This window comes from Gadus chalcogrammus, chromosome 4, assembly GCF_026213295.1.
Source record: "Gadus chalcogrammus isolate NIFS_2021 chromosome 4, NIFS_Gcha_1.0, whole genome shotgun sequence".
Lineage (NCBI taxonomy): Eukaryota > Metazoa > Chordata > Actinopteri > Gadiformes > Gadidae > Gadus > Gadus chalcogrammus.
This window is the reverse complement of record NC_079415.1, coordinates 29,649,351-29,662,580: the sequence shown is the minus strand read 5'-3', so window position 1 is coordinate 29,662,580 and position 13,230 is coordinate 29,649,351. Positions and strand designations below refer to the sequence as shown.

Below are 13,230 nucleotides of genomic sequence, written 5' to 3'. Positions count from 1 at the left end.
TCATGGAGCTCCGGCATAATACATGAGGCGCGTTGAGCGGCAGGCGCTCAGCAACTATCAATAAATGATGTGGCCAGATGTGCTTCAGAACCTGTTTTGGATATTGTCTTTGCTGAGGTTGACATTCACCGCTAACTTGTTCAGTCTTGAACAATGGACCTGTAGCCGGTGCGCCAGGAATCTAAGTGAGGCAGTGTGGGCCACTGTAATCTCACGTCTGTGCACACAATCACACAATGTGTGTGTGTGAGTTACCATAACTATCAAAATATTAACCCTATACTATGGAGAACATCAAATGACGAGCAGAATTGCAATGTAGAAGCTATATGGCCAAATGTTTTTCAAAACCTGTTTTTCAAATTTGATTTACCTGAACACATTTGTTATTGCATGTTTTAGAATTAAGTTAAATTTTTGTAACGTATATGATGTTCCCAGATGGAGATGCTATTTTTATTGCTGGGATTTTCCTACTTTGTCAAAGGTGAGAAAATATTTCAGTTTTAAGAGTTCTAACTGTAATAATTTCAGCTGTTACTCTAATAACCTAATATCAGAATTGAATCAGAATTGCCAGAATCTTTGCAAATTCTGGTAAAAAATACAAATATTAATAGCCTAATCGACTTTGTATGCAACCATACCGATAGGTTTGATGTGGACACATCTAATGCATTGTCCGAGGGCCACATTTACCACACCCTTCAGCCTGTAGTTCCTCATTCTGCAACGTTGCAGACGCAACAAGATTTATAGAGGTGCAGATAAAAGACATCAGGAAATCTTTCATACCTTCATACCAAAGATGACACAACATAACATAGCATACCGGTCATACCCTTACAAAGGTTGGCCACGGTCCATCTCAAAGTCTGCGTGGATTTTCATGGCAAAAACTAACAAGCAAGACAATATATATAAACAACTCTGACTCCAGCAAGCGTTGCCAAATGAGCAGCAAAATATACACATACTAGGGATAGTTGTTTGGTAACACGTGATTACGTGGGTGTGGTGTTCTGTCTGCGTGTTGCAGTAACGTGATGTGGAGGCTATGGAGACATACAGTTTGGATCATTAGTTTCAGACTTGACATTCTCTCTATATAAGTTACAACCTTTCTCTTTCAGGTTGTACTGGCCTTACTCTTTATGGAGAGGTCGGAGGGACGGCCATATTTCCATGCAACTCAACTATGGAGAACATCAATTTTATTTACTTTCAAGGAGGCCCAGATTTTAGTGTTTTTAAAATTGGATATCATAAGACGAAGAACCTCACTGAGCCCAAAAGACTTCACACCAAATTAAGCCTTGAAAATAAAACGGTAACGTTTTGGAATCTAACCGTCTTAGACGAAGGGACATACAAATGCCTCATAGGCCATGGGCTCCCCGGTGGAATTACTGAAGACACTACAACAAGACTCATCCTAATTGGTAGGCCTCCGTTCACTCATTCCCACTCTCAACAAGAACATTGGTAACAAAAATAGATCATACATATTACATTAAACCACTCCAATCAGTTTGTTCTGAAATGCATAAATGTGGGCAGATCAACTCTTAAATGTAGGTATTGTATATTTTATGTAAAGCATGTAACTTTTTCCAGTGTTTCTATAAAACACAAAGTTTATTTTCAGACCTGGATTCATTTCAGATTTGACCTCTGGAACTAGGCAGAGGGCGAACACATGTCAGGCTGACAATTTAAATTTGCTTCACTCGAGTTTTCTACAGGCATTAGATCTATTGTGTTTATTTTTACGCTTTTATTAAACAAACTATTTTTTATGAAAGTCAAACATGAAGAAATAGGGGATAAGGATGTCCTTTGCATGCAGTTTGAGTACCTCACATCAGAATTGATAGAACAATGGTAGGTTTCTAACTCTGACTCTAGCTCCTCCAGCTGCCAGGGGATTTCTGCGGACTCCCACCACTGGAAGGATTGGGTTTGCGATGATTGGAATCTCCATATTGAACTTTACAATGTGCATAATATAGGGCTGTGGGGCACAACTCCTCACAGCTAAACTGTACTTGCTGTTAAAGTACTATGAACCATTCTTGGTCGGACCCCTCACCTAAGACCACTTTGCCTTGGGAGACCCTACCAGGAGCACTATGCTCCAGACAGCACAGCCCTCAGGTTCATAGGGGCACACAAACCTCTCCACCACGATAAGGTGATGGTTCCCAGAACCATGTAAACTATATTAATTATAAATTCCAAAACTTTCCTCCTTGAAGGGAACTCCGTTGCATTCGGTAATCGACTTGTATCGCATTCCGGTAAACACGGACCTACCGGTAATGCACAGACTGGTGTAAAAAAGAATGGTTTATTAAACTCTTAGTTCGCTAACTACGCTGTTGGCTCTTTGTTTTATGCGTCGGGACCCTAGTCATTCTACTTCAGAGATTTGTTGTTATTCTGAGCAATATTAGTGGTTAAGAAATGCTGATTTGGAAGCGTTCGCCGCCCCAAGCCAAAGCACTATTAGCCAAAAATTCTCAACGGCTTATTTTACCTGGTTTCACACGGAAATAGACCCTGGGCCCTATTTTAACGGTCTGAAACGCAAGTGGGAAGCGCAAAGCGCAAGTAGCTTTGTGGGCGGTTCTACGGCGCTATCGCTATTTTACAGGCGGATAAATGACGCTTGCGCCGCGGCGCAAGTGTCAAAAGGGTTGGTCTGAAGCAGCCTAATTACCCGTAGGTGTGGTTTGGGCGTAACGTGCAACAAACCAATGAGAGTGCCAGCTCCCATCCCCTTTAAGAGCCATGAGCGCATTTGAATCGGACGAGTTGATATTTTGACAGCGCGTCTGCAGTCTCCGAGAATTTCATACTGCAAATGGCTTAGTTTATTGCCAAATAGCCTAATATGGCATAATTCACACATGGAATATACTGAGTCCTCAAATACATTTCGGCAAAGAAAACGTATGATAGGCTATAACATATGATATGCGGTAACTGTGGTTCTATTTAATGATATACGCAATACATTATAAACATTGTTTCTTATCAGTATTGTATGCTATCCTAATATGCATGTGTCCCCGCGGTAATATAGGCCTACATTGCCATTGATTGTATTATGCGTTACGTTTTTAGTTTGCCCAAGTGGAGGAGTTCAAGTACCTCGGGGTCTTGTTCGCGAGTGAGGGAACTATGGAGCGTGAGATTGGCCGGAGAATCGGAGCAGCGGGGGCGGTATTGCGTTCGCTTTACCGTTGTTACGAAAAGAGAGCTGAGCCGCAAGGCAAAGCTCTCGATCTACCGGTCGATCTTCGTTCCTATCCTCACCTATGGTCATGAGGGTTGGGTGATGACCGAAAGGACGAGATAGGGATAGGGTGAGAAGCTCAGCCATCCGTGAGGAACTCGGATTAGAGCCGCTGCTCCTTTACTTAGAAAGGAGTCAGCTGAGGTGGTTCGGGCATCTGGTAAGGATAAGAAATACCATGCAAATTAAATTTAAATGAAGTGAAATTTCGAGGTTGGAAACTGGGCGCCTTACAGAGCACACACGCGCGCCCGCATTCATTCATTATTTTTAACACTCACTCGCGGTAAAACAATGTTTTTCACGATCAAATAGGCCTACTCATCAATCCTAAAAGTTATGCGCATGTAGGCCTACACGATGTCTGTGTCAAGAAAATATGTGTTTGCTGTACGGTGTTTGCAGATGCATTGATTTAAAAGTACAACTTATTACCGCTGCATCAGCTGTTCTTTCCCAAATAATTTACCAAGAATTTGCGGCTAGGTAGATGAGAGAAGCAAAGTGTATGCGCGAGGTGCACAAGCAATCCGTATGCATCGCATGCGCATGTATGCATCCGCCCTTAAAATAGCGTCTGAACAACGCGCCACTGACTTTAAACCAGGTATTTCCTGGTCAGTAGCGCAATGGTATTCAGAGACGGCAAAATACCGTTTGCGCCAGAACACACCTCCTCCTTCCGCCGAACCGCCCCTTGCGGCGCATGATCAATCCCTAATTTACCGGCGAGTGGCGCTGGTGGGAAAAGAACGCTTTGCGCCAGTTGTAAACTAGCAACGACACATGCGCCAGTGACTAAGTCACTTGCGCCGGATGCAAGATAGGGCCCCCTGGGTTAGATTTTCGCCGGTCAAACAATGTAAGGAAACATGAAGTAGCCTAAAGAAATTGGTAAAACTAATGGCCTTAGGCATTAGGGTAATAAAACAAATCGGCCCATATCTTACGGCAGGATTGAATTGGCGAAAGTTAACCTAACCTTTACCATTGGTTCGCATATAGGCTAATATATAAAAATGACAGGGTTCTAGACTGCAGACAGACAGACATATTTAAGCACTGGCAAGAAAATGATCACCTACGCAATACATTTTCTTTTTTGAATTTAAATGAAAAATTTTAAAAACAAAAAAATATTTTGTTTTTAAAATGGTCTGGGGGGTAGAAGATACACAGCAGATGGAAACCTCATCTCTGTTCTTGTGTTCTTTTCACCCGACCAGAGCCCCCTCCGACGCCCAGTATAGAGACCCAGCCGCTGTGTAACGTCACTTGTACTTTGAAGTGTACCGCGGACACCACAGATCTGGGACCGGTCTCCTACGAATGGAAGAAAGACGAAGGAGAGTGGACCAAGGGTGACAAGCTGAAGAATATCAGCAGTTCTGATACCCCTGAGAAGTTCTTCTGCAGGCTGAAGACCCGTGTGAGGACCAGCAACACCAGCCTGCCCATGGAAAATCCACTCTATAAACCAGTACCAGGTATGTCACCGCTGAAGGGTCGTATGAAGGTAATTTTGTTGCAAAGGCTTTAATTTGTAGAATAGTATTTGGGAAGTTGTAAGTTTGCTCTCAATTTGTATTTTGAAATGTAGAATTGGATAACAAATCCACACACACGTGTCAGACTGTGGCATCTGCGCACCTTGACCTTTGCAAAAAATAGGATAGGATTGGATCGGATAGGTTTTGTGAATTTGTTTCTTAATAGTGTAGGCATTGTGTACGCAATGTCTAGCAAACATTATCACTTTTCCAATAGGTTACTTAAACAGGCAGTTTCTTTTTCTCTGTTAGGCCGAACCCTAGCCTGTTCACCTCAAACATCCAAACTCTCAGTATAATAAAAAAATGAGAGCCAAATCTTAGGCTTGACTTAACATTAGGGTTGCCGCGGTATACGGTATTACCGGTGCTACCGGTGTTGAGGCCAACACCGATTCCTCGTTGTTGCACACCGGCAACACCAATTTTTATTTTATTTTTTTCAGTAATAAAAAACAAATTCAGTAAAAATGAATAATATAATTGTAATTAAGAAAATTAAAATGTGTAGAATAGGCCACAGTTCTGCTCTGTGCGGGAGAATTATCGCGCCGAGAATTTACGTGCTTCCTTACGAGACCGGTAACGATAGCAACGCCGGTAAACAAACCCCGCAGACGCAACAAGATTTATAGAGGTGCAGGTAAAAGACATCAGGAATTCTTTCATACCTTCATACCAAAGATGACACAACATAACATAGCATACCAGTCATACCCTTACAAAGGTTGGCCATGTCTGTGTGGATTTTCTAAAATGAACCTCCCCTTTTGTAGAAACTATTTTATAGTCGCAGGCAGTGTCGGTTTTCTTGGCAAAAACTAACAAGCAAGACAATATATATAAACAACTCTGACTCCAGCAAGCATTGCCAAATGAGCAGCTAAATATACACATACTAGGGATAGTTGTTTGGTAACACGTGGTTACGTGGGTGTGGTGTTCTGTCTGCGTGTTGCAGTAACGTGATGTGGAGGCTATGGGGGAGAATGCCTGTAGAGTTTTCTACAGGCATTAAGGCTGTATCCAACAATTGTGTTTTAATTGTATGCTTTTATTAAACATTACACCCAGAACTGCTGTAAAATATTTTTTATGGAAGTCAAACATGAAGAAATAGGGGATAAGGCTATCCTTTGCGTGCAGGTTGAGTACCTCACACATTGCATTGATAGAACAATGGGACATTTCTAACTCTGATTCTATTTCATTTTTCTGACCGCCAGAGGTAGTGCTTTAGCCCCGGAATGACTTACTGTGCGTCAACCCACCAAAAGTGAAGTGAAGATTTGCCTGCTCGTTTGCGCAAGTTATCTCCAGGTATCTTCTGTAATGACCTTCTCTTGTTTTCTCTCTTCTCTAGCAACACCCGATGCAGTCACACTAGAGCGCCACAACCCTCAGAGCACTGGTGACGTCTCCAATGCCTCTGGTGACGTCTCCAATGCCTCTGGTGACGTCTCCAATGCCTCTGGTGACGTCTCCAATGGTGCATTTCCAAACAACAAATAGTATTTGTAATGATATAGGCTGCTATTTCACTAACTTACGTTCATTCTGGTGCCAATGTGTTTTTTTCAAGATCTACTCTACCTTCTCCTTTTAATCGTACCAGTCCTGGTGTGTGTGGGGGGATTTGCTTGTTGGAAGAAATGCAAAGGAAATCCACGTAAGTGCACACAAGATCGTTGAGCAAACAAATTAAATTAAAAAACGCCAGTCTACTAAAAGTTGTTGACATTTTTCTTCTGGCTATGCAGGATTTTTAGCTAGATCGTTACGAATTTCAATACTCACTCATGACTAAAAACTAAAGGGATTCAGCCAGCTTGTCACAAGCTAGCTGAATCCCTTTAGTTTAAAAAGTCGCCTGTTGGCGATGTTCAGTTCATCCCAGGGCCTCTGTTTAACATGGGCTTTTGTTCATTCCGTTGTTTCTCCTCAGTTTCTAACGAGCAACGACCCCAATCAGCCCCACAAGCCGATCCAGTATCAGCAAGCGAAGAAGTCGCAGGTGAGTCACTGTGGTTACCAAGAAAAAAATTAAATGCTTGAAAGATGACTGATTATAAACTGTAGACAAAAGGTAAGTATTGTTGAAATATCGTTGTACCGTTGCCAAAATGTAATATTTTTCTGCATAAATGTATTCTTTCATTAAAGAGGGCACAGCAGAGGTGACCCGGCCGTAAGCCTTCTAACAGTAATCCACTTAAGATGTTATTTATGCCCTTCCATGTTTGTTTCCAGAACGTGAGATTTTCGTGCCTCAGCCGCCCGGTGAGTCTCTGGGGTCATGACATTCGAAACAATCAAGAACAGTAAAGAAAGCAATTCAACTACTAACTATACTATTGTTTAAATATTTTTTCTCTACGTAATAGAGCATGTTTCTTGCTATCCATCAGGAAAAAAGCCCATCACAAACCATAGCTCACATACTGCGCTGTAATAGCGAGCCAAAAACCATGGCAACACGCACAAACAAGCTGTAGCCACTCAAACCAGGCTGAGGGCCAAGTGGATCTATAGGTAGCTGGCACAGAACCCACCCACGACCCAAATGGGCCGTCCATACATAAATAAGATCACTAAACAAGACAAGACTTGCTAATAGAGGCTAGGCCTGAATTAATATACCTCATTGATAATGCTTTTCTAAATGCATCTGGCGAAAGCGCCTTTTTCAGGTCTTAAACATGCTATGATGCGTATAGTGGCCTAACTAGGCCACTATACGCATCAAGTTCAAAGTGCCAATATAAGCCGTTTTAAAACAATCATTTACTGATATCACAGGTGAGGGTGTCTAATTCAGATGTATGTTGGACGGATCTACTACTAGTTTCCTAGTAACCAGAGAGAAAAAACATTAAGATGAATGAATGACACGCACAGGTGCTTTTTGAACCGACCCTGGATTGCATATTTTCATCGCATGATTCGATTGCCTTCTTTAATAAATAGTTTTACTATCATACCTCATTCATCCTCCCGAGTCGTACCGTAACTGAAGAACGCCTCTGCTACAACGGCGAGCTGAAACTTGCTAGAACAAGATCCAAATTTGGAAAAAAAACTAACTAAAAAGTACTATGGCTTTGGGTGTGAATTGCATGTGTTTTTGTTTCTTTCACAGTTGCTGAGGATTTGGAGATGGAAACGATGAATAATACAAATTCAAATGAAAACATGTAAGTAGTCACCCAGAGTGGCCTCTAGGCTACATTGTTGCCGTCTGCGCATCTACTAGGCCGCCTCTGAATGTCCAACACCTGGAACCCGTTGATGGGACTACAGACCACTCCATGTTGCTCTCAACAAGAGCAATGAGGTCGCTGCACTCACCGGATCATTTGTCAATATTCCAACAAAGATCAGACACATGGATGTCTGCTGCAACACACGCGTGGCTGAAAGTGGACAATGACTTCCTGTTTTCCACACAGGTTGATGGAATTAGCCTTTGATGCAACAGAGGGGATGTTTTAGATTTTTTTAAGTATTTATTTAGCTTGCTGTTTTTTGATTGTTTTGTTGTCCTGGGACAAACTGATCAAGTGGAGCTATCTAGCCTTCTCAATCTTCTGTGGGGCTAACACCACTGCATTGAAATAACGTATCTGGATTTCTTGCCCCTGAATTTAACTCTTACAATTTCCAATAAATCATTATCAGCTTTATTTTTCAATGTTAAAAGAACAGTCTTCCCTGGCGCCGTTTCGGTGGCATCTCTCATAAAGAGCTACAGTCAGTGTTTAATGGCGTTGATTTACCTTTGAGCATTTCCTATTATAGGCTACTGTGTAAAATGCTGTTTAGAATTAATATTTATATCAAGAAAGAAAGAACCAGCGAGTGACGCTCTTATTCCTGCTCTCCTTGCTTCTAGCTTCTAGGATCGTGGGGATTTTTGACACTTATTACAAGATGAACCTTAAAATATGACTTAGGCAAATATGCTATGGGGCTAACAACATAAAAAAACTTGTTTCTGTACCTTTTGCTTGATCTGGTCTGTATGTTGTTGTTCCCTGCGCCCATATTTAGTACTCTGTAAGACTTGCCTATTTACAAAAATAGCCAGGAAACCACACCGTAACCACACCGCAAACTACAGGCAGGTTTATGTAATGAGCTCCATCCGGCTCATCTGGGTCAATATGGGCCGTCTATGGACTGAATGGATGCGAGGTGACTGTGAGATTCACACATAATAATAATTAACAAAATAAGCATGAGCAACTTTGTTGTAATTTTATAACTTTACTGTACACATAACAGTGTGTGCCGATAAGTCAATGGGCTATGTTTTTTTTTTTTTGTTATTTAAAAAGGTATGGTCAGTCTGTAAATAGTTTTGTAATTGATTAGTTGGGTATGTTGACCCTGGTTAAAGTCCAGTTTATAGCTGTTTTTTATTGTGTGGTATATTTGCACTCCAAACTCTGTAAAACCAGTAAAGCTACCTCGTTGGGGTCTCATGGTTTAGGCCCAAAATATTTAACTGATATGCTTCCATAACATAAGCCTTCTAGACCACTAAGATACTAAGAGACCAATCTGTTAATTATCCCCAGAGTAAACACGAAACATCGGAAAGCAGGATTTAGTTACTATGCAACAAATAGCTGGAATACATTTCCTGAGGATTTAAGATTTGCCCCAACTCTGAGCACCTTTAAAATAAGACTGAAGACTTTTGTTTGCTTTAGCTTTCTGCTAAACCTTAAATACATTGCACTTTCTAAAAAGCTTTTTTAACTTTGCCTTTATTTTCTATTTTAATACTAAAATGCCTTTTTAACTTTCTATTTTACTCATTTCTTTGCATGTTTTCTTTTACGTATCTATTATTTTATTTTATTGTGTGACAATGTTTATATGTGAAGTACTTTGAGTCTGCCTCGTGTATGAAAAGTGCTGTATAAATAAAGTTGCCTTGCCTTGCCTTATGGCAGGGAACATTGCTTCAGTGAATAAACATAACGTCAATAAAACTTTGATAGCCTATATTAACCTATTAACCTTGAATCGATTTCTGCATGAGTAATTTTCCCCGGAAAAGGGGGTGATAAGAAACAAAACTCCCATGTTCCGACACTACTTCAAGAGGTCGACAAACTAGGTGTATTGTGATTGTCTTGATTGAGGGGCTCCTGTCGGCAGAAGTTACATTTACCATTCAGTTCCTTAGAAAATATTCTAATAAAATGTAAGTAATTAAACCTTTACTATGTAACTTAGTGCCTTAACAATATTAATATCAATATACAGTATCTGAACAAGTAAATTCATCCACTTTTGTGACAGTACGTTATCTTAACCATGTCTATCTGAAGAAGCTCCTTCCGTCATTATAGGACAAGATGGTCCTAAAAATAGAAGCCATCCTGCCGGCTGTTGGCTCTTAGCACTTGTGCGCTAAAACGAAGACACATAACAGAACGCCTTGTAGGAGCCAATGTTTCAAACACGAACTGCGATCCTATGCTACATGTCTTTCCCTCCCTTTCAACCCGTGATCTTTTAAACGGTTTGCGATCAGAGGCGCCGGAACTGGTGGGTCCAAATTGTGCAACCACGCAAAAAATATAATCTATACATTTGTCCTTGTCATGGCGTGGCAGTGGTGGTTGCAGCATGACCTAGACCTATTCACAACATTGTAGCTTTGAATTACAAGTCTGCTCTTGCCTCTTGGTCATGATGTCACGTGCACCAGCCAATCGGAAGCTTCGGCCGCAGGGTAAAAAAAAATAATAATCTAGACAAACTATACATCATGCAAGGTGAGACTCCACTGATTCAAACAGTCCCAACCACTCTAACCTGACCAGAAGCACACTTCAACACCCTGGCAGATGCCTGCTGCAGTTCTTCTGCCAATACGACTCAAACCTTTGAACCCATTGCAGGGAAGAGATGCCCTGATTGGTCTGAAATGAGACAACAGCAATCAACTTGGAACAGATATTATCACAGAGGATGCTATTTTTCATTGTTGATAAGAAACGTGATGTGACTTATAAGCCATGATCTACAGTTTTACATTTACAGACTAAATAGCTCCGTACAATTTATACATCAATGAAGGAACCTCATCCCTTGGCTACTCGATGCTGACGATGAGCCCATTTTGGAAGTACCTTCTGACACAGTCTATAATAGTTCACACGCTGTAGTGATTGTAGCAGACCAGACCAGACAAGCGTCAGGATTCCCAGCGACCACAGCCTCCAATCCACTTCCTCATGACCTTCAGTCTTAGGGGTCAAACCCAGGCACACTTCCTTTATTTGAGATGAGCTCAGGATGCAACAATGCAAGGTCTCGGTAATACCCCGTCGTGGCAATTTCTTCCAGGGATATTACGTCTCTAGGACGGATGAGACTTCTAAATGCAAAAAAGCCCATAAAAGTTGCAGACAATTCAGAATAGTTAGACAGAGCTATTTAAACAGCTTCACACCCTCCCCACAACAACAGATGTAAATAATCAAATCAGATAATGTTTACCCAATTCATGTTGACTCAAGTAAAAGAATGCATAAGGTGATGCCTTCAACCTTGTGACCGGTTTACCCCAAGCACAAACGTTAACATTTAGATGACACTGAGGAAGTTAGGGTGGCTAGACCAGGGGTTTTCAAAGTGTGAGAGAGTGAGCCCCCCCTCAGAGAAAAAAATTCAGCTGAGCCCCCCCCCCCCAATTTTTTTTTCTAAATACCTGTGTTTTGAAAGCTATTTTAATTATTTTACACATTTCAAACATCTCCGATCATAATTTTAAAACATTTGGAACATATTTTTGAAACATTTGAAACAATTTTTTAACATTTTTTTAAACATATTTCTGAAACATTACAACATCTTTTTGCGTTTTTAAACAACACAATTTAACAACTTTATCTAAGCAAGTTTTAGCTTAACCTTTTTTAAATACATTTGAACATCTTAATCTGTGTAAACTGGCAGTTTACAGATTCATTCAGGGTCCCCGACTCTGAATTTTCAGAGTCGAATCAGATCTGCCTTTTCAGTCCAGAGATTCGGCGGGGTTTGTTTACCGGCGTTGCTATGGTGACCTAAATTATTATAAGCAACTGAAAATGACGCCGGTTTGAAACTAAAACTGTGATTCTGAAAAAAGTATAAATGCTATCAAAATTCCGTTTCGATAGTATTGAAGATATAAGTGTGTAGATTTGTTTAATGGTTTGAACGATGGTAAACGGTTGAAAAAGGAATGAGTTACGATGTCTAGAAGTAGGTGTCAGAATGGGCTGACGTCTTCACTGAAAACAGCTGAAAACGAAGCGGTATGAAACTAAAACTGTGATTCTGAAGACATTTTAAATGATATCGAAATTCTGTTTAGATATTATTGAAGATACAAGTGTGTAGATTTGTTAAATGGTTTGCACGAAGATAAACGGTTGAAAATTGATTTAGTTATGTTACTTCTACAGTTGAAGTACGACTTTTTTTTTTTTTTTCTCACGTCGCGCCCCCCTGAAGAACTCTGGCGCCCCCCAGGGGGGGCGCGCCCCACAGTTTGAAAACCACTGGGCTAGACAATACAGTAAACAGAAAAAACTGCTCAAGGTAATCCCACCCCCCCCGCCCCCTGATTACAACACAGGCCCTCCCATCCCCGTCTATAGTGTGAATGAATAAGGAAGTGTGATCTCATTCAAACACTTTACAGACTGAGCATCAAACCGGTAAGTCCAAAAATAATTTGTATTTACCTTTGCTCCTGGGTGGATGTATTCAAACTTTTTTTTTAAACTTTTGTTTCAAGTGTGGAGTATAAGACTTGCATTTCATATAGTTCCCACTTTCAGCTTTACATACGAGTTTTCAAGGCAGAGCTGTTCTAAGATGATACTTGAGTCCAAAGCAAAATATGCCGGATTAGTTCCTCCTTGAGAGGAAGCTCAAGGCCCCCGCAAACAAGTTCCTTCCTTTTGCAGGCATTGTGCACAAATACTTTTTATAATATGTTGGTTATAGTACGCATAGTGTGTGGAATGTAAAAAGGTTTGGAGCAGAATAAATAAATAACTATTCAAAGCATTCACCATGGCCGAGCAGTAGCGTCACCAAGGAATTATGATCGCGGGAGCCACGGGGCTGCTAGATTGTTTATGAATATGCATATAAGTCAGTCCAATGTCTTCACATTATTATATTAATCTCACCAAGTGCCTCAACGGATCCTGGGAGGGTCGGCGGCACCGACATCGAGGCATTCGTGGTTGTGGGCAATATGATGTGCGTTTCCTGTGTGTGTGTGTGTGTGTGTGTGTGTGTGTGTGTGTGTGTGTGTGTGTGTGTGTGTGTGTGTGTGTGTGTGTGTGTGTGTGTGTGTGT

At 41.1% G+C, this 13,230-nt stretch overlaps 1 protein-coding gene across 1 annotated transcript in view; it reads left to right on the top strand.

Annotated features, from left to right (window-relative positions):
• Positions 1-11,024, top strand: part of LOC130380350 (uncharacterized) — a 91,072-nt gene extending 80,048 nt beyond the window's left edge. The window contains exons 13-14 of the mRNA XM_056587516.1: positions 7,102-7,131; positions 7,991-11,024. Of these exons, the coding sequence (XP_056443491.1) occupies positions 7,102-7,131; positions 7,991-8,049 (89 nt within the window). The 3' untranslated portion in view covers positions 8,050-11,024. The remainder of the gene's footprint in view (positions 1-7,101; positions 7,132-7,990) is intronic.
• Positions 11,025-13,230: the final 2,206 nt, after the last annotated feature.